The sequence below is a fragment of the Passer domesticus genome, chromosome 4, assembly GCF_036417665.1.
Source record: "Passer domesticus isolate bPasDom1 chromosome 4, bPasDom1.hap1, whole genome shotgun sequence".
Lineage (NCBI taxonomy): Eukaryota > Metazoa > Chordata > Aves > Passeriformes > Passeridae > Passer > Passer domesticus.
The window spans coordinates 31,023,115-31,049,972 of NC_087477.1; the positions used below are offsets into that span (position 1 = coordinate 31,023,115).

Below are 26,858 nucleotides of genomic sequence, written 5' to 3' on the forward strand. Positions count from 1 at the left end.
CTGATTGAAGGGAACCCCTCTTGCCATGCTAAATGATGTGCTCCACTGTTGGCGTGCTGCAGAGCCTGCTTGCTTGCTAACTGAGGCAAATCCTGACTACTACCTTCCTGATTTGCTTCTCCAAAACAGAGTACAACTTAAATAATGGCACCCCTATGAATCTCATTCCCAGGAAAAGGACTGAAAATGTAATATAGCATGTGCAAGTCAAAATAAAGACTCCAGATAGCAGAATTTTCACCTAAACCACATCTGCTGGGAACTACAGCCAACAGCTCCCTACTGGCAACAGCTAATACAAAAAAATCTCTACCTGGTTGAAAAACAGTCCCGTCTATAAAGTTTCCACAAAGCACAAAAACAGTACTTAATTTCTGCCCAATTCCATGACTTTCTTGCCCTCCCTTTCCCACACTATCTTGTCAGTTAAAATTCATTAGATCAAACCTGTGAAAAATCCAACATCCTGTTCTGAACAATTCTGTATGAGTAGGGTGAGACACGTATGCAAAACACAAGGCTGTGGCTCAGTCTTTTTTAACACTTCTCTCTGAGTGTAACTAAGCAAAGGACCATGAATTGATTTGCTTTAATGGAAATTTAACATATTTTATTCATTGCCACCTCTCTGCCACTTAAACAGGCATATTTAACAAAGTTTCTAATATATGTCTCCTATAATTGCTATTATTAGACCTCAATCACGATAAGGACTATTACACTCTTTGAGCTCTCCATGGTGACATTTTCCTTTCAACAAATATATGCTGAGCTGAAGATAAGTTTATATTATGAGCACACACCACCCTGCCTATTTATACAAAGTAAACCCCATCTGCTGCCACACTGCATGATCTACCAGCTTGACTAGACTTTTCTGAAAATGTGTGTAAAAAAATAGCATTTTACTTTAGCTCTTCTCATTCTGAAAAGTCATGACATCTACAAATGTCACTTAACTGAGTAAAAAACCCAGATCTGTGAGAAAATATTCTCTCACACTTCCACTTTCCTGATGCACACCCTACTCCTTGGAAAATTTTCATGATCATTTGTGAAGATCTTGTTAAAACATCACAGCATAAAACTGTTCATAGCCATGGTTCCCTTATGTCTATTTTCATGTTAATTAGGCACTACAACTGCGATGCTTTGAGAGTTAGACACACAATTTACTCCAGTTACAAAATCCTCAGCAGAAGGACTTCACCCCGTTACAGCCACATATGTACAAATTACTTCAGTAGCAGCACCAGAAGCACCAGTGTCACTACCACAAACACCAGAAGGGTGCCATAAACCTGCAATTTCTATGGTTATTTCTAGCAGAAAAAGTGAAGATCTATCTCAGCGATTTGAACTGGAAAACTCCCACTGAAGTTATCACAGTGGTTTGCAAAGTCATCAACAGACACACAGCACAGGCAGAGCAGGAGCAAATTCCCTAGTGTCCCCTCCCTTAGATTCCCCAGACACCTGCCCTTCCCACAGAGATGCTCTGAATGATCTGTGTGCAAAACACAGCATGTCCACATTAAATATTTGGAAAAAATGCACCTTGTCTAAATGAGGCACCAGCATTAAGAGTATCTGACGTAGTTAAGAAGGGTCAAAGGCAAAGATGCATCAGCGCCACAAGTTTTGCAGGATATTAAAACCTGAAATTACTGGTGAAGTCATTTTAAACAGAAAAAGAAGTTCTCAAATTAAAACATTACTTGGTAATTGGATCAGGCTGTCAGCTCTTCATTTCAAAATCTGATACCCAGCAGTATCAGGTTCACACTTCTGCAAGTATGGCTGGCCCACCCAGTGCAGCTCCATGCAGGTCCTGTCTGTGCAGACACCACACCCACATGTTCTTTGGGTTTTCCAGACTGAGTCCATGTCTCCTTCCTCAGGAAAGCTTGTCTCAAAGGGTTAAACCACAGCAAGGCTCTGTGTCCCAGCTTTTACTCAGAAGCAAAGTGACCTGAGGTCAGCTTAACTCACTGCAAAAGAATTCCTTACATCTCAGGCATTTATTTAAACGAATTTACCTCAGGATCCCTGTAAACGAGCTGTAACAGGCTGAATGCAGAATGGGCTTTCCAGTGAACCTCCAGACTCCACTGAGAGTGACAGTGACACACAAAAACATGGCACGTGGCACAGGACAGGCATCACTACAAGGCTCTGTCACCATCCACCACACCTGGGAAACTTGCTTCAAGTGGCCAGGAGCACTGGGAAGTAGTAATCTGTCTATAATGAGCTGAACTGAGGTCACTGAACTGATTTCCCCAGGCAGCAACTGCTGACAGCTTCCTGTCACCACTGAGAACCAGAGATTTCCATGTGAAAGGGTCATCTCATTACCAATTCCCAACAGTGCTTGACCCCACCCTGTCTGAGATGAAAGATGCACATTACCATTTCTCCAAGTGGCTTTCCAGAAGCAGCTTGCATGGAATGACAGAACTGTAATCCTAATTTACAATCACAGGGGGCTATATGCTCTACAAACTACTTTTGCTGCTTGTACAGTACCTTTTGTAGAGAAGCACCACAAAGTCACCTTATCGTTCTCCCAGGGAATCCTGCCAGAAATATGGGACTCAAAGGACAGGAAACACTACATGCATTTTTCGTTTCTCCAGCCCCAGCAAAACATTTTCATTAGTACCTCAGATGCCCATGAGTCCCTCAGCAAGCACAAGTGGTGATTTTGAGAGCAGAGTTGCAGTAATTTATAGAGGTTACAACTCGAGGCAGTCTGTTCTGTGCCTCTAGGCAGACGCAACCTCGTGGCCAGAACTCATCCACTTCAGGTGATTAAAGGGATTCATCCTGACACACCAGTCCACAAACTGGTGCAGCTGAAAACAGGCACATATTCATGTCTGCAGACTCTGCTGCAAGATCACAGTCTAATAAGTAGCTAAAGATACAGCAACACTCACTTGAGACAGTTGTTCATCTCAGTCTGTGTGACTTGTTTACGTGCTCTGCATGATCTGCAGGTTTACCAATCTGGGTGAAATGCAATGACAGATACAACTACTGAGATTTTGCAGAAGTGTTTTAGCTGCTGTGATACTGAAGAATCCTGGAGAGTCAACTCTGGGGCATGTAACTGCCTGTCTATTAAAATCTGTTCCAGATTATCTTCTCTAGGATCAGATTTATTAGCCTAAGTCAACTGGGTAATACTGCTCTATCAGCATTGCTTGCAAAATAACAAATAATTTATAAAAATAAATAAATAATAATAAAACAACAGCACATAATGAATGATAATAATTAATAACAAAATGCAAAATGCAGGCAGGTAACACAAAGCAATTAGAGTGATGCTGCCACAAAGACTTTACTGACTAGCTTCATTTATATGCAAAATCTTTTGCTTCAGCAAAAGCTCAATTTTTCATCACGAAATTACAGTAGGCATTTTAGGGAGTGCAACCTACATAAAGGGAGACAAAGGGCAGTCCATAGCCTAACATCCCCTTACAAAGTGCATTGCTCTCATCTCCAAATATTTTAAAGCAGAGGCTCTTCAAAAACTCTCCTTGTGATTGTATTTGAGCTGTATTGCTAAGCTCAAATATTCATGAGTATTTAATATGATTATGGATGAGAACATTTATAGCTTTGCTATATTACACTTGATGTTTTAAACTGTCATTATAGGCTTCAGCATACTGAATATTTAGGAAAAAATTCTTTACAGTGCTGGAAAATGCAGTATTTAAAATATATATGAACCCTATAAGAAAGGTTACGGCTGTATGCTCCAATTTGCAATAATTCATGTTTAAATAACTATATTCAGTACTCAGTTTGCCCCCAATCCTGGATTGCCATTTGTTTTGAAGACTGATGCAGGATTGGGGCTGCACTGCTTGAAAACAAAGCCCATCCACATAATGTTCCAAAGGCCAACATTACTCACTGAGAAATATTAATTCAGACCCTCTGCTTTCACTTCAGTTTTGTATACCCAATCCGTGCAGGCTCCAAGGCTGCTAGAAACCAAGGTAAGACATTCATGCCTAACTTCAGACCAAATTTTAGTTCTTTCAAGTTTAGTATCTCTGAAATACCTACATCTACCCTAGAATCTACCATTTTCTCCATATCCAAAAATAATATACTTTTCTGGTTACCCTTCGTATTATGTAGTCATCATACATAAATAACTGCATCTAACTCCAGCATTTTAACTGGACACCTGCATTTGCCAGCCACTTTTGGGGGGATGGAGCAATCCTTCACAACACAATCTCTGTTGGAATGAAACATAACCAAGTTCATAAGGGCTTGAATGATGGAGGCCACACGCAGAGATGATTGCTTGAGAGAGAGCTGCAAAAAATGGTGCAAATGGATCCTCTGATTACTCTGCTGGACCTCACGTCTTACCATGTCAACCAAAGAACAGAATAAGGGCAGCAGCTCCCCTGATACCCAGCTCTTGGAGAACAGAGAGGAGGAGAGAAAACCCAGCTTTGTCCTCTCCATTTCAGCACAAGCTGTTAGAGCCAAGCAGAGCCCGTGTAGCAGGCCTTAACTAAGGCTATGTCTCTCCAGGAGCTGAAATTCAGGTCAATGGACAATAACTTCCTCCAAAAGTAACCACTGCTGCAAATGTTAATACTCTACGCAGATTAGCCCAGCGACAGAAAAGACAGCTATTTTTGTTCCTTCGTGCTTGTAGCTCCTCCAGGGCTGGATTTCTCAATATATTTGACCTTTGCCTTCCATCACAATAATCTGAACAAACCAAATTGGGAGAAAACAGTGAACCAAATCTCAAATCTTTTTTTGAGCTGTTTGACCTTGCCCTTTACATGTTCTTGTATCTTACATCACACTTCATTACAAGGAATGCAAATAGCCATTTTTTCCCTTCTATTCATTAGAAATACAGAAAGTACAAGATAATCTTTCTTAGAAAAGCACCAGTGCAGTTTGTCAAACAGCGAGCAAGGAAGCAGGGGAAGTACTGGATAAGATAAAAGCAATAAGGGTTGAAGGTTTAGGAGATGGGATACATTACAGAGGATATGATGTAGAAAAACAGAATGAGATTAAGAGAATTAAAATGAAGTCTAAATATCTGGAAAGTGGCCAAGCAGCATGATTTCTTCAACTGTTAAACAACTTTGGTTATGGAATAGGAGATACTAGGCTTATGTAGCTAAACTGTCACTAAAAATACCTTGCCAAAAGAAGTCCTTCACTATCAGCAGATGAGCTTTATCTTCTTTGACACTGTGCATTAGCTACACAAACTGACATTAATTTTAGACATGAGTGTGAATTTCTGACAGAAAAATCTCAGTTCTCCCTGCTTTGGCAGTGTAACTGCTGACAAGCTGGATGCTGAGCCTTCTTTCCTTGTTGTGGAGAAACCCCCCATGCTCTGCTCGGAACAACCACCGCAAAGCGAGAGAAGCGATCACTTCAGCCTCCTGCCAATATTCCATTTCTGCAGCTTCTCCACAGGCTGCCTGCTGCCAGTAGAGAGAGACAGCCCTTGCCAAGCAGGCTTCAAGCAGTCTTACTCTGTAGCTCTGAAATGTGTTCTGAGGATCTCTTTCTGGATGCTTGGCCAATTGGTTAAGCCCAATACCTAAAAGCAGTGCTGCAAGTCCTTTCCTCTCCCTATCAAATCTTTGTTGGTACAGATAGTCACAGTTCCAGCAATATAAGACTGCATCCATTAACACTGGAGAAAAGGGTATTTGAACTGTTGCTCACAATCTTTGTGTCTGGACCACAAGACTGAACTGCCCTGGAAAGATCAAGATCTGATAAAACACATAGCTGACATACCAGATGGTGAAACCTAGTTTAAATAAAATTCTACATCCCTAATTCTAACCTATTTGGGTCTTTAAAAAACTCATTAGCCACTTAGGAAGTGTGAAGCCTTGCTTTCAATGCCTCTTTTGCCACATGAGCATTTATTTCAAGGTGTCACATCTGCTGGACTGGTTACACACACATCCAGATTCACGAGCCCTTGGTTTTTCACCTCCAGTGAACTCTGCCTTCCTCAGTCTTCTGCAATGGAATGAGGTGTTTCCGTCTCTGTACCTTACAAAAATGCTTATATCTTTTCCATGCTGTCTTAGGAGCAGAGATTAGTTGTGGCAACAATTGTAGAGCTTTTAACACATACACTTTGGTTTAGTATTAGGAACGCCAGTTGCAATTCTGAACTGCAATTCTCTGCATTCTACACCAAAAAATATGGACAGCTAATTTTTAAACTCTCCTGAAAGAAATGATGAGTAAACTAAAAATTATTCTAATAGCCACTTGGGAGCTTGAGTCATAGAGATTTAGGCATTGAACTCAAATTCTTCTAATTACTTTGTTTGTTATGAACTCTGTTAAAACATTTAAACAGGAATTCCCAAACCACCCATATGAATGCAAGTTTAAAAAATTGTTTTGCTTTTCCTTGTCAGAAATTCACAGTATTGTGCTTACAGTAATTCTCACATTCATGCATTCCCATGCATACTACTGTCTTATGAGCATTTTTTGTTTTGGAGAGGAAAACAATTATTTTAAAAATATTCTTTATCTTTTTGTACTAACACAACAAATGCTTTAATCCTGAAATTCACCTTCATCATCCACCAGCAACATCTTAAGATAAGGCAACCATGTAGTCACTAGGACAAGCTTCATGTTCTCTCCCTAATCAATGGAAAAAGATATGCTCCTTAAAAAGACAGCAGGCAACATCTAGCCTAGGTACAAGGAAATGTCTCAACATATTACAGGAACCTAATTTCTATTTTCTCTTGAAAGAAATCTACGTCTTTCCAAGAGGAAACTCAGGGGGATAGATTAAATTAATTGCTTCATGAGACTAAGTTTTACTAGACAACTCAGTATTAGTCCAGAGTGATATTTTACAAAGATCAATACAAATGCAACATTGATATAAGGAACTCACTTGTCTCTTCTTGGTGATATCACGCATCTTTCAAGACTGATGACTGAACTAAACTGCTTAGGTGTCTCCCATGTTGAAGACTTTGGATGTCAGCCAGTGGGCTCACTGCAGAAGTGGAAGTGCTAACGCTGCACTGCATCACTGCAGTGACTCAACAGAAACCCTCTCACTCAAGAGTGTTCTTGCACCTGAAAATAACCTCTGGCTACTGCTGCAAGCTCCACCAGCACATTAAACATTTCTTCAGCACAAGCACCCAGGAACTGCGCCCAGTGAAAGAACCCAGTAAAGCTACTGGCCCCAGTAAGGAGTTTTACGAGACCAGTGGATTCCCACAAGCTGCAGAGCAGTTTCTGAATACACTAGAAGGACAGAGAGACCAGAATCATCAGTATCTGAGGGCAGACACCAGATCACAAGGCCAAACATGCAGACAGCATGCAGTATCCATCTCTAGAAATTATATAGCACCTGGGTGCTGCATTGGAATCCTTTTCCAACAAGGATCCTTTGTCAAACCTTCTGGAGAATAGTACTCATATTAACTGATAGCAAACGGAGAAACCTGCTTGAGCACAAGCCTCCTTGCACTGACACAGTCTGAAGGCCTTTCACCATTATACTTCTTCTCTGCTACCAAAGCAGCAATACAAAACTGATAAACAGTTTAGCAAACAGCAAGAGGAAATGGGAGAGCAACTCCATTTCCATTTGGCTCAAAAATAGCTTTAGCACTGAAGTTTAACACAGAGCCCCAGTCACTGCCTCCATCAGATCACCCTGACAAAGTAGATTTCTGACATTACATTTCTGCCAGCAAACAGGGCATAGTAAAAAGCCCAACTTACTGAAAGCAGTTGGGTCCAAAGACAGTGGCAAGATTGCAAAGATTCATCTTGTTCTCCACGTGATGTTCAGCAACCTTTACCAGGAACTGGCACAGGTACTTCAGCAAGCAGTAATGAATATCAGGCAGTTCTTTAAGGAGTTCTTTCAAGTAACTTTCCTTCTGCATGTCATTTCTAGAGTCTAGGAAAAAGAGAAGAAAAAACATATGTAATATGTATATGGTTTTCTTCATTGCTGCCAACGTAATTACATGGGTGAGTGCATGCTAACATTCACTCCTGTTTCTGCTCCGAGACACACAGCTCCTCAGTTTTCCTCAGGGAATGTGCATGTTTGTCCTTGGGCCCATCCTGGCCACCAAGGGCCATCACAGCAGACAATTTCATTCTTACCTTTATGCCGTAACCTTTTCCTGAGCAGATTGAGCAGCTACTAACAGTCAGCTAAGGGATTTAGAGCATGTTTATCCCCACCTGGCACAGCTAAATCTGCTTTAACTCCCTCTCTACCAGATCTTCAGATTCCATGCTCCTTCTGGATGTCATCCCTACTTCCCAAACCCTTCTCATACTATTAGCTTCCCTTCCCATGAAAAGCTTCAAAAATAAGAAAGCAAGAATGGTAAAACAAAGGGTCTCCTGAAATGCACAGTGTTACAACAGCACTACAATACCTTCTGTGGGTGACAACGCTGCTACATATTCAGGAAGGAGTCTTCCTTATGGGAAACAGACTGTTCTGGGCACTGCCACACTCCAAAACGAGTCAAAATGTGGCCTCATGTTAGAGAGCAGCCTTCCTATACTGTACAATATTCTAGAATTTAGGTATGGATAAAAGTTTTCCATATTGAACTGAGTCACATCCAAGTATTAAAGTAAAAATTGCACGAACTTAACAAATGCTGTGTTTATACAGACCCAGGTGGTGAACACAAGCTTGGCCTCACACACAGCTTGTGCTTAATTTTGTCCTGCTGCCGGAATTGAATTCACGTGCAAAATTTTTGCTCCCCTCATCTGTCCCAAAAACACCTTCCAAAGAGTGATTTGTACCCACCAAAATCTTGGATTTACATGCCAATAAAAGCAAAGTTTTGAAAACAAGTATTGTTTTCCCTTTATACCAAAACTGGATGTGTTAGTGCTTGCAAATATTAATTTCAACTCTCCACGAAAGTGAAATGTTACTGAAACTTTCCCATATGCATGAAAACCCCAAGGACTCTGCAACATCATTTTCAGACAGAAGACCTCATGCCCTGAAGGTTTTCCGCACCGATCTAATTATAACCTGTGTCCATTAGCAGGAGGCCATCTGTGCATTTCTAGTAGGTTTTTTCCTTATTTATCAGCCTTATGGGTTGCTGGTGCTGCTCTGCTGTATGCCCTGCTACCAGCATGCAGAGAAGACTGGCAGGAAAACATCCCACAGCCTGTGATGCAAGAAAAAAAGAATATTTTACATTTGTTTCACGTTTTTTAGAGAGACAAAAAAGGAGGGGAAAACAAATATCTTTGAACACCTTTTAATGTACGTATGAACACCTCAGAAGTCTTGTCTTTGTTTTCATCTTTCATTTCCCAGAAATATTCCAGGGCTGGGCTGAACAGTGTTTCAGGAGGAGAGTGCTTTGAAAAGTGGTTAGCTGCAATATTATTTCTGTTTTACAATTAGACATTTGTTGTGGCTAATAAACAGGATTTATCCTGCAAATAAGTTTGGCAAACAAATGAGGTTTTTATATACTTATTAGCCACTTCATACAGCTGAAACTTGAGGGACTTCATCTGCTTCCAGGCTTAGGATTCCTGCCTTTCTTGGCATGCCTAATACTGTACATGGCAAGAAAGCCTTTTTAAGTTTTATATGCATGATGAATTCACTTTTATATGTCTGTTTTGGTACCACACACTTACTATGAATTCTTTCATCACAGCAGACAAAAGTTTAAAATGACAGTCAAATTACATGACCACACATTTTAACCAACTGATTAACTATATCCTTGTCTTCTACAGATAAGAAATTAGCTCCTTCAGAAAAGTCAAATATCAAATATGCATGAAGCAGATAAGAAAAAAAGAATTTTATTTGCTTGCTTATCACAACCTTTTTTACAGTTACAGAGAGGAAAAAAACATCATGACTTTGCTACTACAAATCAGCTTGGCAACAGCAAGAAATCTGATCTATTGCTGCAGCAAAATTTCAGGAGGCTTCTCAAGGCTGTATTAAATGGAATAACAACCAGGAATTTCAGTGAATTTGTATTTGCACTGATCAAAGTGGACGGTACAGTCTCTGCCTTGATTACTAATTATCTTTTTATGAATCTTAAAAGAAAACAACTGATTTTCATGTAGCCAAAACATACTCCTAACATACTTTTCTTTAGATAACAAAGCAACTAGCATAGTGTTTTCTACTACAAATTGTTTGCAGCTGTGATAAGGAAAGCCAAAGCCATCTCCCAGAAAAAATGTACCTCTTCCATCACCATCACCCTGTCACCTAATTAGGGAATTCCCTTGATAACTAATTGTCTCTCTGAGTCTCCCACTGGGACTTTAGACTGATGGGTACTTTTTCATTTCCTGGAGGAATTTCTATCCCTTCCAAACTAGGAAGATGCTAATAACCACCACAAAACATTCTGAACACAGGTTTGCCCTCTGACAACAAACACAGCTATTGGGCCTGTGGCCTTTAGTAGTATTTTCTGGGTAGGATGTCCCTGTTCATTAACCATAATGTTTCTGGGGTATGAATCAACATCAAAAATGTTATTGCTGGGCACAGTCACACCTTTGTTCATTTCTGTACTTTAAAGAACAGACACGGATACCGTATCACAAGATCATGAGAAATTACCCTAATTGAAGGATGTAGAGACATGAGACAGAAAACCCCATTTACTGAGCCATCAAGTTCCTTCTCTTTTTGAAATCTAAGAAAGAAAATGAGGCTTTGCTCTCTGTCCTCCTTCTCCAGGAAAAATACAAGGGAAGGAACTCAGGTTTTTCCTCCAAAAGAATCCAAAAATCAGAAGTAATTTGTTGATTTTCTTCTGCTGATGACATTTCACAGATTTCAGCTTTATTTTTAAAAACTGCTTTAATAATTCGTGGTGAATATTTCTTCAAATATTACAGCTTTTCAACTTTTAGAGAGCAAAAATAGTCTTGAGTCATAAGAACAACCCATTATTTGGAGCATTCCTCCTCCTTTTCAGTTTGTTTCAAATAAGTCACTAAGGTTTACTGTGGTGACTATCAGAAAAACATCAGAGCACCAGAGTGGTTTATGCTACTCATGATTTTCAAGCACAGCATATCCAGTTATTTTGCCTAGGGGAAAAGGAGGAAAATAAGAATGAAGGCTAAGAGGAAGGTGCTCTCAAGGCAGACAAACTCATTCAATTTTTTATTTTGGGAGCCTTCCAAAAGCTATGTGCAATAGACAGCATCTCAGCCAACACCTGCAAGAGAAGCCTAGCTAGATGTGTAGTCAGCAAGGGTTTAAAACCAAGAATGAAATACAGTGGATTGGGCAGAGGAAGGGAAAAAAACAGCAGCCTCAGGCCATGTCTAGGCTCTGCAGCCTGAGGACACAAAACAGAGGATCAAGGAAGCCAGCAAGGGCAGCTGGCACCTCAAAGCTGAACTAGGGACTCATTACTGAGGAACGAGCCAAGGAGACAAATGAAAAGGACAGACAGTATCTCAAAAAATGTTAATTAACTAGAAACAGGAGTCTCAACAGTGTAGGAGGTACAGACACATTTGTGAGGGTGTTTTCAGTCTCATTTAATTTCAGCATACACCCACAGCTCGCAACAAGAGGGACATATTTTCCAATAGTTCATGCTATTTCTGAACATATTGAGTGTCTCTGACATACTAGATACACAATTTAATTCCCCAATTCATCTCTGTTCATGTTACTCCTTCATGCTGCCTGAACTTCACTAAAGATATGGTATTTATGCAAACAGGTGTGCATAATTGTTTTGCTCAAGTCTCAAATGGTCTGACCCCAATCAACTCCAGTCCAGAAGCACTGAAGCCACATTATCACAGCACCCTAGCCAATTATCTGTGCTGTGAGGTGAGGAAGAAAGGCAACTGCTCAGTGTCAGGCTACCACTGCATAGCTTCCAGCTGCCTTGCATGCTACCAGACTAGAAGAGGGTAGACAGAAAAGCTTGCATCTGTCAGCAGTTCTCAATGTACCCCCGGGAAGCTGATCTTTGGCACAGAGGCAGCAGGCTGTGCATAGCAGTACCATGGCACCCACTGGGCTGCAGGAGGTATTAAAGCATTTCTTTCCACCTCTGCAATCTATGGGAAGTGGGACTGCAGTCTCTCTCTGCCAAGAAAAAATCTGCTTCAGACACCATCCTTCAGTCATGATTCTGCCCCAGAGGAGAAAAAAATCATTCCTTGTTTCCTTCAGGAGCAGAAATGTTGTAAGCCCTGCTCATAAGAAGGCTGTCATCACACTCCAGCTTGAGACACCTCACACTCTATCATAACAGCACTTTGCAGCACTCTATTTATCCTTCATTCCAGCATCACAGCACACTTCTGCAACTCTGGTGAGTGTCATCTGCATAAAAATCCAGTTCCAAGAGTTTTTACTGTGTAATGAACATCATCATCATATGGTACACAGAAGTTATTTCTCTGGCTTGGAAACAGCTCTGATAACACTAAAATGACCATAAAATGCCAAAAGAAAAGGTTAAAATAATGTCACAAGAGCCTGGAAAATCACAGATTTCTAATGAATCAGATTTCATGCACTGCTGCAGTTACCATGGTGGGAGAAACAATGCTCCCTTTTAAAAATTTCAAAGGTTTATTAAACCTTAACAAAATAAAACAAAGGACTGAGTAAGGAAAAATTACAGCACTGGGAGCATGGCTCTCATACAATGCCATGTGCTCATGCACAGAACAGCTGCTCCACCTGGGGTTGCAAAAGGTAACCTCGGCCCCTCCCAAAGTCTGCAAATCAACTCTTCTTCACCATGCATTGGTGGAGATTGCTTTCTTGCAGCTTGACTGGAGTCAGGTGCTGTCATACCATGCTTCATAGTCACAAGCCTGCCCTCCTCCCAGCTGCCCTATGCAAGGAGCACAGGTACACATCCTCCCTCCACATGTCCCAACTACCAGTGGCAACAACACAAGGGGGAGAACAGGGACAAAAATCACAACATCAATAAAACTTCTCATAACATACACATAATATTCATCCCTTAATTGCTAGAGCCAACCATCTCATGACCCATCTATAACAATGGTTAAAAGGTCAGCTCTCATGTATTCAATTTTGCAGCCATTGTTCAGATTGAAATTTGACCTCTATAATCCCCCAACACAAGCTGTATTTTTGGTTCTGCTTGTTCATTTAACTCAAACAACTGCTGGCTACTAAGTGTTCTGTAAACTGACCTGTTGATCCAGAAGGGAGCTGCTCCTTCCCTTCCACTCCTCCCATTCCTCTCTCTCCCTGAAATAGGCAAGGCTGTTCACAAGCACCAGACAGCCATCACAGGCAGTGAGCAGAAAGAGGTATGTGAACTAGAACTCACATCTTGCTGCTGCCCACCAAAAAGATATAAATTCTATAGGATGAGCAATGTCAAGAAGCCAGAGTGACAAAATATCATTAAACTTAATTAGACTGAGTAAGAAAGGAAGACAGAGTCCATACTTCACTGTACCTCCACTGGAAGAGGAAATGAAACAATAACAAAAAAGAAATTAAGAGCACAGTAGCACTTTGTCTTGATGAAAGCAAGTGACCTGTGAAAGGGGTAAGAGCTGGGCATACAGTTCCTTGTATGTACAGATGTCTTAAGAGCCAGTGATCACGATACAGAAGATAAGGAAAGAAAAGCCAGAGGGAATAAACAAGCTCAGGCAGGGATTGCTGTATGGGAGCTGCTAATTTCTGGCTGAGATTTCTCAAAGTACAACGCATTTCACACAGTTCTGCTCTGCAGTGAAGCCTCAGACACAGAAGAGATTGTGATGGACATTTTTCACCCCAGAACTCCCCGTAAGGAGCAGCCTTTATTTGTCAGGCACTGTGAGGAGACTGGCTGACACCAAGGTCACTATCAGTGTGTCCCTGGCCTGTGCTTGCAACACACAGCTCTGGCCATTCCCATCTCCCACTGCCACTGTCCTTCTCCAAGGACACAGAGAGAATGCCAGGACACACCACAGTACACTACATGATATTTTATGGAACTGCATAGTCTTGGCATTTTGTTGAATATTAATTTAAACAAAAGTAATTTAGGATTTGAGGGCAGCCTGCAGAGCTCTGTTTCACACAACACTGCCCAGGCTGCAGACAGCAATGCCAAACCAGCTGCATGGAGTTCCTGAACACTAACAGGGCAGCTTCTCTCTTTCATAACAGGGCAGATTATTTCTCTTTGATTTGGTAACAAATTTCATAGCTGGAATTGAAAAGGGTTACAGCTACAGGTAAAATTTGTAATTTTCAGTTCAGCTACTTTTAATTAGAGGAATCATTCTCTAACCATTTTTATATTAAGTAAAGTATGTGTTCCTCTCAGGCCAAGATCTCAGCTGGCTTAAAAATGCTGATAACAATCCCTAAAAATACACCAAAAGAAATCTAACACAATCCTAAAAAAACATTTCCCATGCAAAGCTTCAACAGGAGGGAATACAGAGGTTGTGACAGAGCTTGTATTTGCCTTCACTGTAGACATGTTGCAAAGTGGCTCCAGATTCAGAGTTATTTTTTAATAACCTCCTGATTCAGAAACAGTTTGACCTACTCTCTTCACAGTTTACAAAATGAACACCCAGGCATGCACTGTCCTGGTACCATTTTGCAAGCAATACCCTTGCACGTACTTTGATAAGTGAACAGATAACTCCTGCAATGCTGCACAGCTGGTTGATCATTTAACTGCAAGCAAATGCCCACCTACTACTTAAGCTTATCTGAACACGATGAAAATCATCAGTGCCTTTCATAACTACTCATTTATGCTGTATTTTCTGGGGTGTGAAAAACCCTTCAAGTTTTCTCCAAACTTTACAAAAGCCTTCCCCTTGTCACAACAGCCAACTGGCAGTTTTCAGTAAGACTTTTTACTCCCTAACCAAAATTTTAATGGCAGTAAGTTTGATCTTATTGTGAAATACAGGCAAACTTAGCTATGAAGACACGTCACAGTTGGATGGATTTTTGCAGAGCTGGGTTCATAGGTTACACCAGTAACTTTATTTGGAAACAAGAAAGTTTGGTGAGTAAATCTGCTAAGTAACGATATCCATCTCATTTCCCTAGAAAGTACTGGGGGGATTTTGCCCTTCCTGTAGGAGACAGAACAAATTAACCTTTCCACAAACACCACAAACAGCACTGTTCACAAAGGACACCAGCAGTTCCTGGTACAATATACCAATATGACCTTTGTGGGGAACAGCAAAGGCATGATTTATTTATTTATTATTAATTTACACTTAAGCTGTGATTTATGAGAAAGAACATAAATACAACTCATGAGTCAGACCTGGTGAAATCTGAAAGTCCCCAAAGAAAGCACAGCAATAACCAGAAAAAAGGGACTTTCTAAAACAATAGCACCTTTCTACACAACACTTCCTGAAGTCTATCCTTGTGCCCCCGACAACTTTAAAAAATAGGGAAGGTATTTTACAGTCCACATACAACCTACAACTGAAATGTCTGCACTCAAGGTAAAGCATAAAGCTCTTCTCCAGTGCACCATCAACACTTTCTATAATGTACAAAACAAAAGGAAGAAAGAAAACATGGTACTATTCTCCCTCCTCTTGGAAATGGCTAAACCTCCTCTCCACTGAAGGCAAGAGAAGTGGAAGGGAGACCTCAAGACAAGTGTGTGAGAACTTTGCACCATCTTCCACCAGGGATGATGTCAGAGAGCATGTTCCTCCTCTGCATTCTCCAGTAACTTTACCCACTCACCCTGCAGCTTCTTAGGAAAACATAAAGAAGTGTTGACTGCCTGCAGCAAGAGAGATGAACTGTCAGTGACCCACATGGTCAGGGAGCAGGGCCAACCACCACTTATTCCACCTACCACCACCAGAGATTGTCAGATACAGATGAAAATGAACTAGATTGAAACTTGCATAACTCTCTTTAAAATGATTTCTCAACTTTTCACAGCAGAAGTGGTGGTCTTTCCTATGGCTGATCCACCACTTGAAGGTGGATGAGGGGGTGTGAATAAAAGAAAAAAAGAAATCTTCCAGGTTTTGTGCTATGACAGGGAATAGAACATAAGGTCTGCTGTTACTTGCAAACTGGTTCTTTTTTTGGATGGACAATCACAGTACTTAGTGAGAAGCAGAAACTCTGGCAGTGTGTGCTTTCAGCCCAATCTGACAAGCAAATGAAGTTCTCACTTCTCAGCGTCCATTACAATGAAACTGCCACAAACCACCCTAGCAAAGAGAAGTAAATCTATGTCCTAAAGAGACTGCAATTATTTCTACAAGCATACCCCAAAAAAAACCAGGTGATCATTTCACTTTTTATTCAACACATAAAACTAGATTAGAAAATCATAAATAGTCCAGACTTTATCAAATACATGAGAAACATTTTTCTGCCTCTTGTAACAGAACTGCACATCTGGGAGCAGGTAAGAGCTGAAGTCAAAGGAAATGAGGAACAAAGTAAATAAAATAAGAAACCAGATATCCAGAAAGAAAGTGCAATGAAGGATGAAGACTTCACCCCTCACTTACCCTGGTAAAGCTGAATGAACCTGGGACGTAAGGCAGATGTGATAACTCCATCTGGCAACTCCCTCAAAAACAGTTTCAGCAGACTGGCTGCTGAGTACACATCACCATCTTTAACGAGCTCCACCTCTTCCCCACGCTCGTACTGCAGACGCAGCTGCTCCACCATTTTCATGCTGCCGTTCACTCTGAAGAGACCTTCCTGTGTCATACCTGTAATTGTATAGAGATTGAGCTGAACCACCACATCCCAGTGACATGATGAAACAGATGTTCTAGTTTGAGTAACAACGCACATTTAGTAATACAAATGAGGGCAATTAATATATCACTATATATATATATATAAACTCTGTCCCCAGAAACCCCCTCTAGTCAGGTAGTTAGATTATGATAAATAACAAATACGAATGACAAGATCTTGAGGCCTGGGATACTCTTTTGAGAACTCACTATACTGCAATGCCACTGAGTTGTCTCACACCATGAGAAATCAACTGAGACAGACATTTTCTATTGGTATATTTCAACAGAAAAGGACCCTACAAAACCCTTCAGCTGTTTCATTTTTGCAAGTTTCGTTTTCTGCCATACTCACACATTTGGATTACTTCCAGCTTCATGTTCCAGGGTAACAGGTGCTTAACTGTGACCATCATGAGGCAAAAACATCTCCGTATGCGCTGAGTGCAGCAGTAACTCCATAGTGAGTTCTGCAACTTTATGGTAGCAGGAAATCTCAATAAGCAAATAATGTATCATGGACAGCTCAAAGCCCAATACACAATGAAAAAGTAATGTTATTGATCACTACAGGCCAGTGAAGGAGATGTACAAAAAAGGAGGCTTCAACAGAGGAAGCCAGACTAACCATGCTAAATTGAACAGCACTTTCTAGGCATTTGTTAAGATTCAAAACCTTCTGTGAAGACCCTAAAACTGACCTCTGGAAATTATTTTTTCACTAGAATACTTTCACTGAAAAAATTCTGCCTTTGTAATACTGTGTCTATACGCCTGCTTGTTCTTTCTCAGAAGCATAACACTAGGAGGATTAAATATGTATTGTTTTCATCAGTTCAGACTAGACATCAAGGAACTGCAACCTGACAGAATGCTTCCAGTCCAGGAAATCAATTCTGAGGCAACAGAGTTTGTAGAGAAAAATAATCTCTTTTATTGGACTAGAAGACAAACTGCTCTAGTAAGGGGAAAAAATGGACAAGCACTGAAAACATTTTACTTGACTAATATGAGATACTGCTGGCAGAGTTTGTATTCCTGCATTCACAACAAAATGCATTCTCTCTTGTGACATGCTGTGCTGCCATCTCGAGGGCAGAAAAACACCTCATCTCAATAAAGATTTTTGGTTTTGCAGCACTAGGTGAGCAAAGGCCACAGCCCCCCACACAGATCAAACTTCCTTCCCCCTCTCATTCATTTATGGAAATAAAGAGAGGTTAGAACATCCTGAAAACAGTAATTAGAAACTACTAAATACAGCACAGGGAAATTTGGCTTCATCTACGAATTTGGAAACAGGCAGCTTAATGCAAACTCAGTTTAAGGGTGTAGCTGCCCAACAGACAGCTCAGCCTGGGTGTCTTGGCCTTTGTTAAAAATGCCTTCACAGTTAACTTGCCATTCATTCACAAAACAAACCTAACACACACAGGACACCCATTTCAACAACTTTCAATATGAGAGGGTATCTTCGAGATCTTGCTTGCATTTTTGAGAAAAATAATGGCCTTTATCTTTATTGGGGCCAAATAATCAACTTGGCATTCAGAAGCCCAGCTAATCTTGCTTCAGAGTAGAAAACTTGGCTTGTTTAGTCCATATTTGGGACATAGTCGTGTGGGATTCCAATCTTTTTATGGAACACAGAGCACAGCCCACAACTTCCAGTCAAGAGTGTCTGTCAGTTTCTGGTTTTGATTAAACCCTAAATGATGGGAAGCTTTTTCCATTCTTTCTCTCCCAGTGTCCCAGCAGGCCACTTTATGCAGGTTGAAGTACATCAAGCAAGAGGCTGCTGTGTAAAGGTAGGATCATGTTTTAAATTTGCACTGTACCTTAATCCAAGCTAATTTTCAAGCCATGTTTGCATCTATGAGCTTCTGAGGATCTACTAGGATACAGTCACAGAATCTAAGCCTCTACAGCTGGATTATCATTACTGAGTAGCTAAAAGAAAACCTTAGGGTAAAACCAGATGCAGCTCCTTAGAAGATGACATTACCACCACAAAACCTTTTCCATTGCTGACCAAATGCCATACAAGACATCTGTGAACCAGTGGTGCTCTAGATCTCTGCAAGGAGATGTATTTCAACAACAGGAATGAAAGTCCATTAAATGAATGCAAAGAAAAGCTAAGAACTGAATACCTACTTCCTTGCAGGGATTAATAATATTGGAATACATCTGAAAACCTGTAAGAACTTGTATTCCTTTCCAGTAATATCCTCTGATGGGATGTGTGTGTGTGCGTGTGCCTATGACTACGTCTATAGAGAAAAGGTGTTAAAGACAAATGTTTTGCAACTGGAAGATGACACAAACCTTCACAAATGGAATACATTCCATTTATAAACTGAACAGCTTGTTTATGAGTGTGCTGCTACCTAACGCTGTACTCCACCTTTATAAACATGCTAAAAAGTAGGTTCAGCATCAAGGCAGAAAAAATAAGGAGCAAACCACATACAGTAACATTCTTTATCCGTGGTTCATGCCACAAAAAAACCCCCACGTTCTTCCCTTTGAAGAGTCTTACATAAAAAATGCTGCTAAGGAGAAGTGACTCCACTGATCTTACCATGCTGGGTGAGGTACTCCACTATATTCCACACAACTATTGGGATTCCATTTTTGCTCAGTCCCTGCTGCTGGAGCTCCAGAAGACTGACACCAAACACCTTTGGACAGGTTGTGTCCCTCTGCTTGCTCAGTGGAGACACAGCTATCTTTTTCATGTCCTCCTTCAATCTCACAGCCGATTTGCTTTGCTTAAAGGAGCAGAGGGAAAAGAAATGGGCATTAGTCACATTTGCTGCAGAAGGTTGTGTGGCCACCACACAAGCACACCCATCCTTAGGCTCTAGCATAAGGGTTTGGTCCCACTTCACTTTAATCCACAGGAAAAAACCTCTGTGAAGTAGGAAAGTAAAAAGGAACAGAAGAAAACACTACAAGAGGAACAAGAATGTAGGTGGTCTGCAGGTAAGGGAGAAAGGCTTTTGCAGACAAGCTTGTTACTAGAATAACAAGAAACTGGGAGTAAGCAAGCAGGAGACTGATGTTGTTAACTCATGAAACTCATGTGGGTTACAAAAGTAACTGGACAAACACAAACAATCCCAACACACCACCAGTAGCTCAGCCTGGCTCCAGGATGTGTGTCAGGACAGCACTCTGGAGAAGGTTCAGTACACTCTTCTTCCAAATACTGTTTCCTAGGGATTCATTTTGGCCACTCTCAGGTGAGATGGATCCTTATGAAAGATCTTCTGTTATGTTTAGTATCTGCTAAGTCTGAAATTTAATTACTGAGGTTTTAAGGTTAGAAAGGGACTATGTAATCTAATCACACATAACAAGGGGGTTGGAAAACCCACTGCACAATAAACCCTTAATCCCATAGGTTCTTCTGGAGGCACAACATTATCACAGGTTTTCAGTTGCAATGACAGAGAAACCATGGGAAGATAGTTAAAACCCAAGGGAATAAAACAATACATGATTAAGTTATGGGATTGATAATACTCAGAAATCTTAATCAGCCTACAGGATTGCACATTTGGGAAGACAATTCAAGGCAGAGCAGCAGCATCACCCACCACAGTTGCAATCACACCGCAGGAACTGGGAGCCACTGCTACCACAGTGAAAGCCCACCACTGGCATGGTGCTTAAAGATAAACTTATACCTACCGTGTTTCATTAACAAACTGGTAGTAGAAACTGTACACATGGAGAATATTGGATAGTAACAATAAAAAAGGGCTCAGACTCGACTAAGTCTTGACACTTCACTATGTTCACAGATTTTATCACAGCATACATATTTTATTTTAAATAGGCCTTTAAAATCTCTTGAGACACAATATTTTTATTGTAGTCTGTAAGCAACATGAACATCTGCTATGTTGCTATTAAGTGTGACAGTCCTTTCAGATATAAAATGATCTGGCAGTTCACTCACTTGGCTGTGCTTTTCCCATTAAACAGTTATTTGAAGCATATGTGTGCTCTACAGTCCCAGGTCCTACACAACACTCCTGTGATATTTACGAAAGATGTTGCTTATATAAACATCACAAGTATGTTTTACTATTTGTGAAACAGAACCACAATACTGCATTATTGTGACCACTTTATAAATATTTACAATGAACAGCAGATGCACCAGTGTTTGAACTAAAATTTGACTAACATTAAAATACCACATCTCTTTTAAAAAGACCATTCAGGTCTTCCATTCGGGATTAAATGAATAATAAACAAAATTTATTCCAAGCAGAGACATGACAAGGTAAAAATCATGTGCACTAAGTTAAATTCAGAAGACAGCAAAAATCCTTTGAGCAGTTTCTGAGCAGCTGTGATGCTTAGGGAGCTTTGCCAATTAAGGCCTTCAATTAGCCTCACAATCTTGCTCAGTTACAGGTTTGCAGCCTGTTTCAACATTTGAAAACCTGAGTCACTGAGTCGGATTTACTTGGGGAAAATCACTATTTAAATCCAAATGAGAACTGACAGACATTTGCCATGACCACAGAAACAAGAGGAAATTTTTGAGCTTGCTTCGGAATCTGAAGAGGCTGCACTAACTAGGAACAAAAAATTACATGGTTATCCAAAATACACATCTAACCAAAATCAAAATAAAGCCATCCCCCTCAAAACAGCTCTGAAACAAAGGGTTCAGTGTTATGTTGTCTTATAGACGGAAGGTCTGACTTTACCCAGGGAAAACGCGTCCAAGTATTAATGCCACTGTTGCTGATTTCCGAGACTGGGAAAGCAACTTAATCATCCCTGCACGATGCCGCCAAAAAGTTCCGCCCAGACACTTGGAAAAAAGCTATTTATACGCCACAGGGACGCACTTTTACAGCTCGTCCAACAACTTTAACGCAGGGAACGCGGCAGCGCAGTTGCTCTCTGGATTTAAAAAAAAAAAAAAAAAAAAAAAAAAGAAAGGTGGCGGGGAACTAAAAGAAAACCGCTTGGAATCGTCCTTACGAATCTTTGCCTTTCCCAAACAAGCGGCAGCTGCCGAGCGGGGAGAAGAAGAGAGAAAGAAGAAAGAAGGAGAGAACAGATGGAGAGCGCTCGGGACGAGGAGAAGGCGGCGGGCCCGGCCCGGCCTCCCTTGCCCCGGCCCCGCCAGGGACCCCGGCGGAGGGCGGGAGCAGGAGGAGGCTGATCCAGCCGCCATCCAGCCGCTCCCGGCCGCGCTCCGCCGGCAGCGCCGCCCCGCTCCCTCGCCCGTGCCGCCGCCAGCCCCTACTCACGCGTACGGCCAGCGCCCCGGCCCCCATGCCGGCTGCCGCTCCGCCCCGGCCGCCCGCCCTCGCTGCTCCCGGCGGGCCCCTGCCGGCGGCAGCCCCGGCCCCGAGGTGCCGCCCGCCGCCCCGGCCCGCCCCACGGGCCGCGGGGGGAGAGAAGCCGGGCCCCCGCCTCCCGCCGGAGCGGCCGGGAGGTCTCGACGGCGGCAAGCCTGCGTCCCGGAGCTTCGCCGGGTCGTGGCGGTCTGAGCGCGGGCCCCGCTGCCGCACCGGGCGGCCCCCGGGCATCACCGGGGCCCCGGGTCGGGCAGCCGGGACCTCCGGGGAACAGAGCCGTTCCGCTTTTGTGCGAGGCTGGGCTCGGGCAGAGCCGCTGAAGTGTCGCCGCGAAGCCGCTGCGCCCAGTAACGTTAGCGGGGTGCGGGCGAACGGAGCCGGGCGGCGGGGCCTGCAGAGCGGGCAGCCGGGCCCAACAAACCCCCTGTGTCGCAGAGCAGCATGCGGTGCGACACTCGGCCCGAGTCTGGAAAGTGTGAAGTAGCCCAAGCATTGCCCCCCGTTGTGGTTTTCCATCTAGGGATATGTTGGTGAAATAAGGAAAGTTTAAAGCGCAGAGTGGAGGGGAGGACACCCCGCACAGGTAGCGACTGCCAGCCGTGACGGCATGGCAGTGAGAAGAACTGTATTTCACCCAGTGCCCTTCTCCCGGTCACTGCCGCCTGGAAGCAGTGTTTGTCCTAGAAATTCAAATTACACTTCAAACCAGAACTGGGGAGTTGGGGCATTTGACTTTTTTTGGGAAAAAAGCGCAACACGTGCTTATTTCTATATCCGCTCAGATGTAAGCACTGCTCAGCAGGGCCTGAGCATCAGGGTAGGAGGGAAGGTCTTTGGAAATTGCCTCTCAGAAATACTTGACTCTGGCACAGGGACAAAAGGAAGTCTGGCCAAGTAGAGAAAAGGCGAAGAAGAAGAGCAATCTCTTTCATGTTCAGTTTCTGTTTTCCTCTCTAAGCCACCTAACCCGAAATTACAACTTTCCCAGTTGGTGAGCTTACAAAAGTTAGACTTAGTTAGCACTGATGTTTTAATTTTACTTTAGGACTCTCAAAGTGAATTGATATAACATCCTCCCTCCTCTATCCCCCTCTTTACTGTAAGACTCTAACTTACTTTTCACATGAATTACACACAGCCCTTTTCTTCTTAGTCCTAATTGCAGCTTCACCGGGAAAACCAATGACGTGCTTCAAACTGTAATCCGGAGAGGGAATGGTGAGACTCTTCAACTCCTTGGAGACTGCTATGGGAGATGAAGAGTTCAAACATGAACTCACAGCAGTGAACAGCAGCTATGGCATTAAGGCTTTCATAAATGCATGTTGAGAGGTAGCAGGTACATGCTCATTCTGTAAAGAGCAAGACCAGAAATCAAGCTGTAGCATCTGTTTATGAGAGCTTAGAAAGTCAAGCCACTGGAGCACTTGGGGCTATGAGAGGCTGGTAACTTTTCTCTGGGTTGATAAAGACACTTTGGTACTGGCTTAAAGACTTGCGAGAGCTGAAGGCCAGCATATTTGTTTTCTGTGTGGCAAGGGAATCAAACCCAGACTGAAACTTCCACAATTGCCTTTGTCCCCTCCTGATTTTACACAGGGCCAGCAACCCCTGTGCAGAGCAGAGAAAGGTTTACCTGAACTTTTCTTAACCCCAGCCTAGAAGTAAATGGATTCCTTCTTGTACCTTCCACTCTTCCCACGGAGACATGTTTCTATATATCCTGATTTTCTGCTCCTCCCTGAGATGAGCACTGCCTTTCAAGGTGACTGCTCAAAAAAAAGGTGTGATGAATGGGGAACAGCAGTATGTGCTTCTGGTGCCACAGAAATTAGCCAAGATGCCGTGGTATTTGACTCTGGATTGCACATTACTCAGGAAACCTTCACTGTTTTCCTGCAAAAAGTTCAGAAAATCTTTAGGGAAAAAAAAAAAAATCAGAAGCAGTTATGACTATCACAGAGAAGCAGAAAATTCCCCAAACCCAAAAACAAAACCACACCTCTGTATACCTCATATATATGCTATTTCATGTGGCTGAAATGTTGCATCACATTCTGGTTCTGGCTAAGATGTTGCATCAAGCAACTGTCTTTTTCCTTTTCTGCTCTTAAGGAATGTAACACTGCATGGATAGAATAACTGCAGGATGAATATTTATGCAACTTATCATAGAATATGTCTAGATCCATGAGAGCTCAAATTAGAGCAAATGCATAGTGAAGGACTGGTGAAAAGTCAGTGAGACCCACAAGTTGTGTATAGCTGGCTTTTATCATAATCCTACCCACCTACCTTGGGTCACACAATTGTTTCCTGTAGTTCTCAACTATTTATTATATTTGTGTAAGAGTAGCTCGATGGCTTTTTAACATGCCTGTCTTTTCAGGACAGCCAACAGAATAAATTCACTAGCTGAGATGCACCCCCTCCATCATCTTCTCTCTACTTCCACGTGACTGCTAAATGCTAGTGTGAAAGCATTGCAAAGAGCAGGCTAATCATACAATGAATCAGAAAAGGAAAACAATTTTTTCTTCCCTTCCACTTGTTTACAAATAAGGCATTTAACCTCAGATGTTGAAACAACATTCCCAGAGGGGAAGAACTGAAGCTGAGGTAGTGTTGGAAGTTCAAAGGTATTGCCTCTCACCTCTTCTGTGAATGATGCAATATGTTGCTTTAACCTGGTTATTATTCATCATTTCCACAGTGACAGCAGAATTCAACACCCATTTCATAAGAGCCCACATAAAAACAGGTTGCTGTGAAATAAATGACTGCTGCCACCTCTAACATCCTTGACCATTACTTTGTTCCCTCCTGGCTAGCCCAAGTAGCCACCTGCAGGGTACTTGCTATGACCTTCCAGGGCAGTCATGGGAAGGTCAGCCCAACTAAACGTGGGGCATACTCTATTGAGTAAGACCTGGCAGCTGCAGGTGAGAGCAAGAAGCAAAACAATAATCCAGAAGCAGCTGGAAATTGCCAGACCGACACAGATGAGATATTAGGAAAAACTCTTTATCATAAGGGTGTTGAGGTGCTGAAGCAGGTTGCTCAGAGAAGTTGTGGATGCTCTATTCCTGCAACTATTTGAGGCCAGGTTGGATGGAGCTCTGAGCCATCTCGTCAGTGAAAGGTGTCAATGCCCATGGCAGGGGTGTTGAAACTATGTGTCCTTCCAACCCAGGACATTCTATGATCTGGCTGAGAGATTAGTCTGTCACTGAGTAACTAAATACTTCTCATCCAAAAAGCAATAAGAAGACATCTTTTCTTAGAGAAGAAAAAAAAAAAAAGAAGAAGAAACAGTATGCAATATAAAGCATGTGATAAATAACAAGATCATATCACCTCATAACATGGCTGATGAAAAATGGGATTTTGTGGGCTCAGGTCCCTTTTATCCTCCCTTTATGTGTGTAAGACTGAGTAAATGCTGGCTAAGTGAAGAGCTGAGTATGCTGAACACGTCTTTAGCTTGGTAGGAATGGGAGGCTTCATACACCAACATACAGAAAAGAGAAAGGTATGTGACATAATATTTTGTACCAAAACCTTTCAGGGGCTGCCCATTGTTATGTTATGAAATGAAGCTTGTTAATAATTTCAGCCAAGCTGCCAGCTAAACATCAGACCTGCAGATCTGCAGGGCCTTCCCTGGCCACATTTTAGTCTGAATTTCTTCCCTTGGCTACCTGGGACAGAACATTTGTAGATATTTGATGACTCTTGAAGTTGAGAACAGAAAATAAAGCAGCTTATAGAATTGATTTAAATGTCTAAATCAATTGTCAGCCATTACCTGACTAATCATTAGCTCACTAATCTCTACTTAGTGACACACAGGTATTTTTAGAGAGAGATTTGCCTCTTACTGTTGCTGCAATGATTTAAAATTTGATATGGATTTGCAAGGAGTTCAAATTGTTTATGGCCAACTATATCACAGAGGTGTTTTCATTTCAACAAAGATAAGAAAGAGTTTTTTTTTTTTTTTTCCAGATCCCAGCATCCTTTAATAATGTTTTACGAGTTTGAGAGCTCTAAGTAATAGCAACAAAAGGAGGTCCCTGAGCGGGCAAGGATCATGGAGATTCAATCCTGCGGGGAAGAAGCCCGGCCTAAACTCGGGCTTGCATCCCCATCTTGTGGCAGAAGGGTGCAAGGAGCAAAAGGAAAATCGCGCCGTGGCCGAGGGTAACCCGCGGTTTCCCAGCCAGCCAGGCAGCAGGGAATGCATAGGGAATGTTATCGGCTCCGTAACTGCTGCCACGCCGTTTCTAATCTCACACCTCATCAATACCCCTGCCTCCTCCATAAAAGAGACTCAAAAGAAAATCCTGTCTTGATACAAAAAACCAAAACAACACAAAAAATCCAAACCAAAGCCCAAACAAACAAAAAAACCCCAACCCCAACCAACAAACCCACACCACCCCACACACCAAAATCTCAGCCCAACTGCATTCAGAAGACTTTCACTTGGTGTAGAAAGTGTTTCCATCCCACCCAGCACTGTGCCAGCCAGAAATGTGCTTGCCATATTTTAGGAACAGCATCCTCTACTCAATCTTGTTTTAGTAGGGGAAACCTGAACTTAGTTCCACTAATTTCATGGACTGCTGGTAAGTTTTGGGTCAGGTCTGAAAGTAAAAACCAAGTGAACAAAAA

General features: G+C 42.0%; 1 protein-coding gene and 1 long non-coding RNA gene across 10 annotated transcripts in view; one reads left to right on the forward strand and one right to left on the reverse strand.

Annotated features, from left to right (window-relative positions):
- FAM13A (family with sequence similarity 13 member A) overlaps nt 1–26,858 on the reverse strand; it is a 147,764-nt gene that overhangs the window by 99,928 nt on the left and 20,978 nt on the right. For 6 of the 9 annotated variants that reach the window (XM_064416918.1, XM_064416912.1, XM_064416917.1 and 3 more), the window contains exons 1-4: nt 22,131–22,246; nt 19,430–19,619; nt 16,606–16,815; nt 7,807–7,987 (exon numbers count right to left, since the gene is read on the reverse strand). In XM_064416918.1, coding sequence (XP_064272988.1) covers nt 7,807–7,987; nt 16,606–16,815; nt 19,430–19,619; nt 22,131–22,157 — 608 coding nt within the window. In that variant the 5' untranslated portion in view covers nt 22,158–22,246. Of the gene's footprint in view, nt 1–7,806; nt 7,988–16,605; nt 16,816–19,429; nt 19,620–19,979; nt 20,588–21,578; nt 21,795–22,130; nt 22,247–26,858 lie in introns of those variants that run through there. The other 3 variants (XM_064416913.1, XM_064416914.1, XM_064416910.1) reach the window with 3 other exon arrangements.
- Nucleotides 22,527–25,957, forward strand: LOC135298854 (uncharacterized). The gene is made up of 2 exons (XR_010360919.1): nt 22,527–22,965; nt 23,335–25,957. It is a non-coding gene; the product is annotated as an uncharacterized LOC135298854 (long non-coding RNA).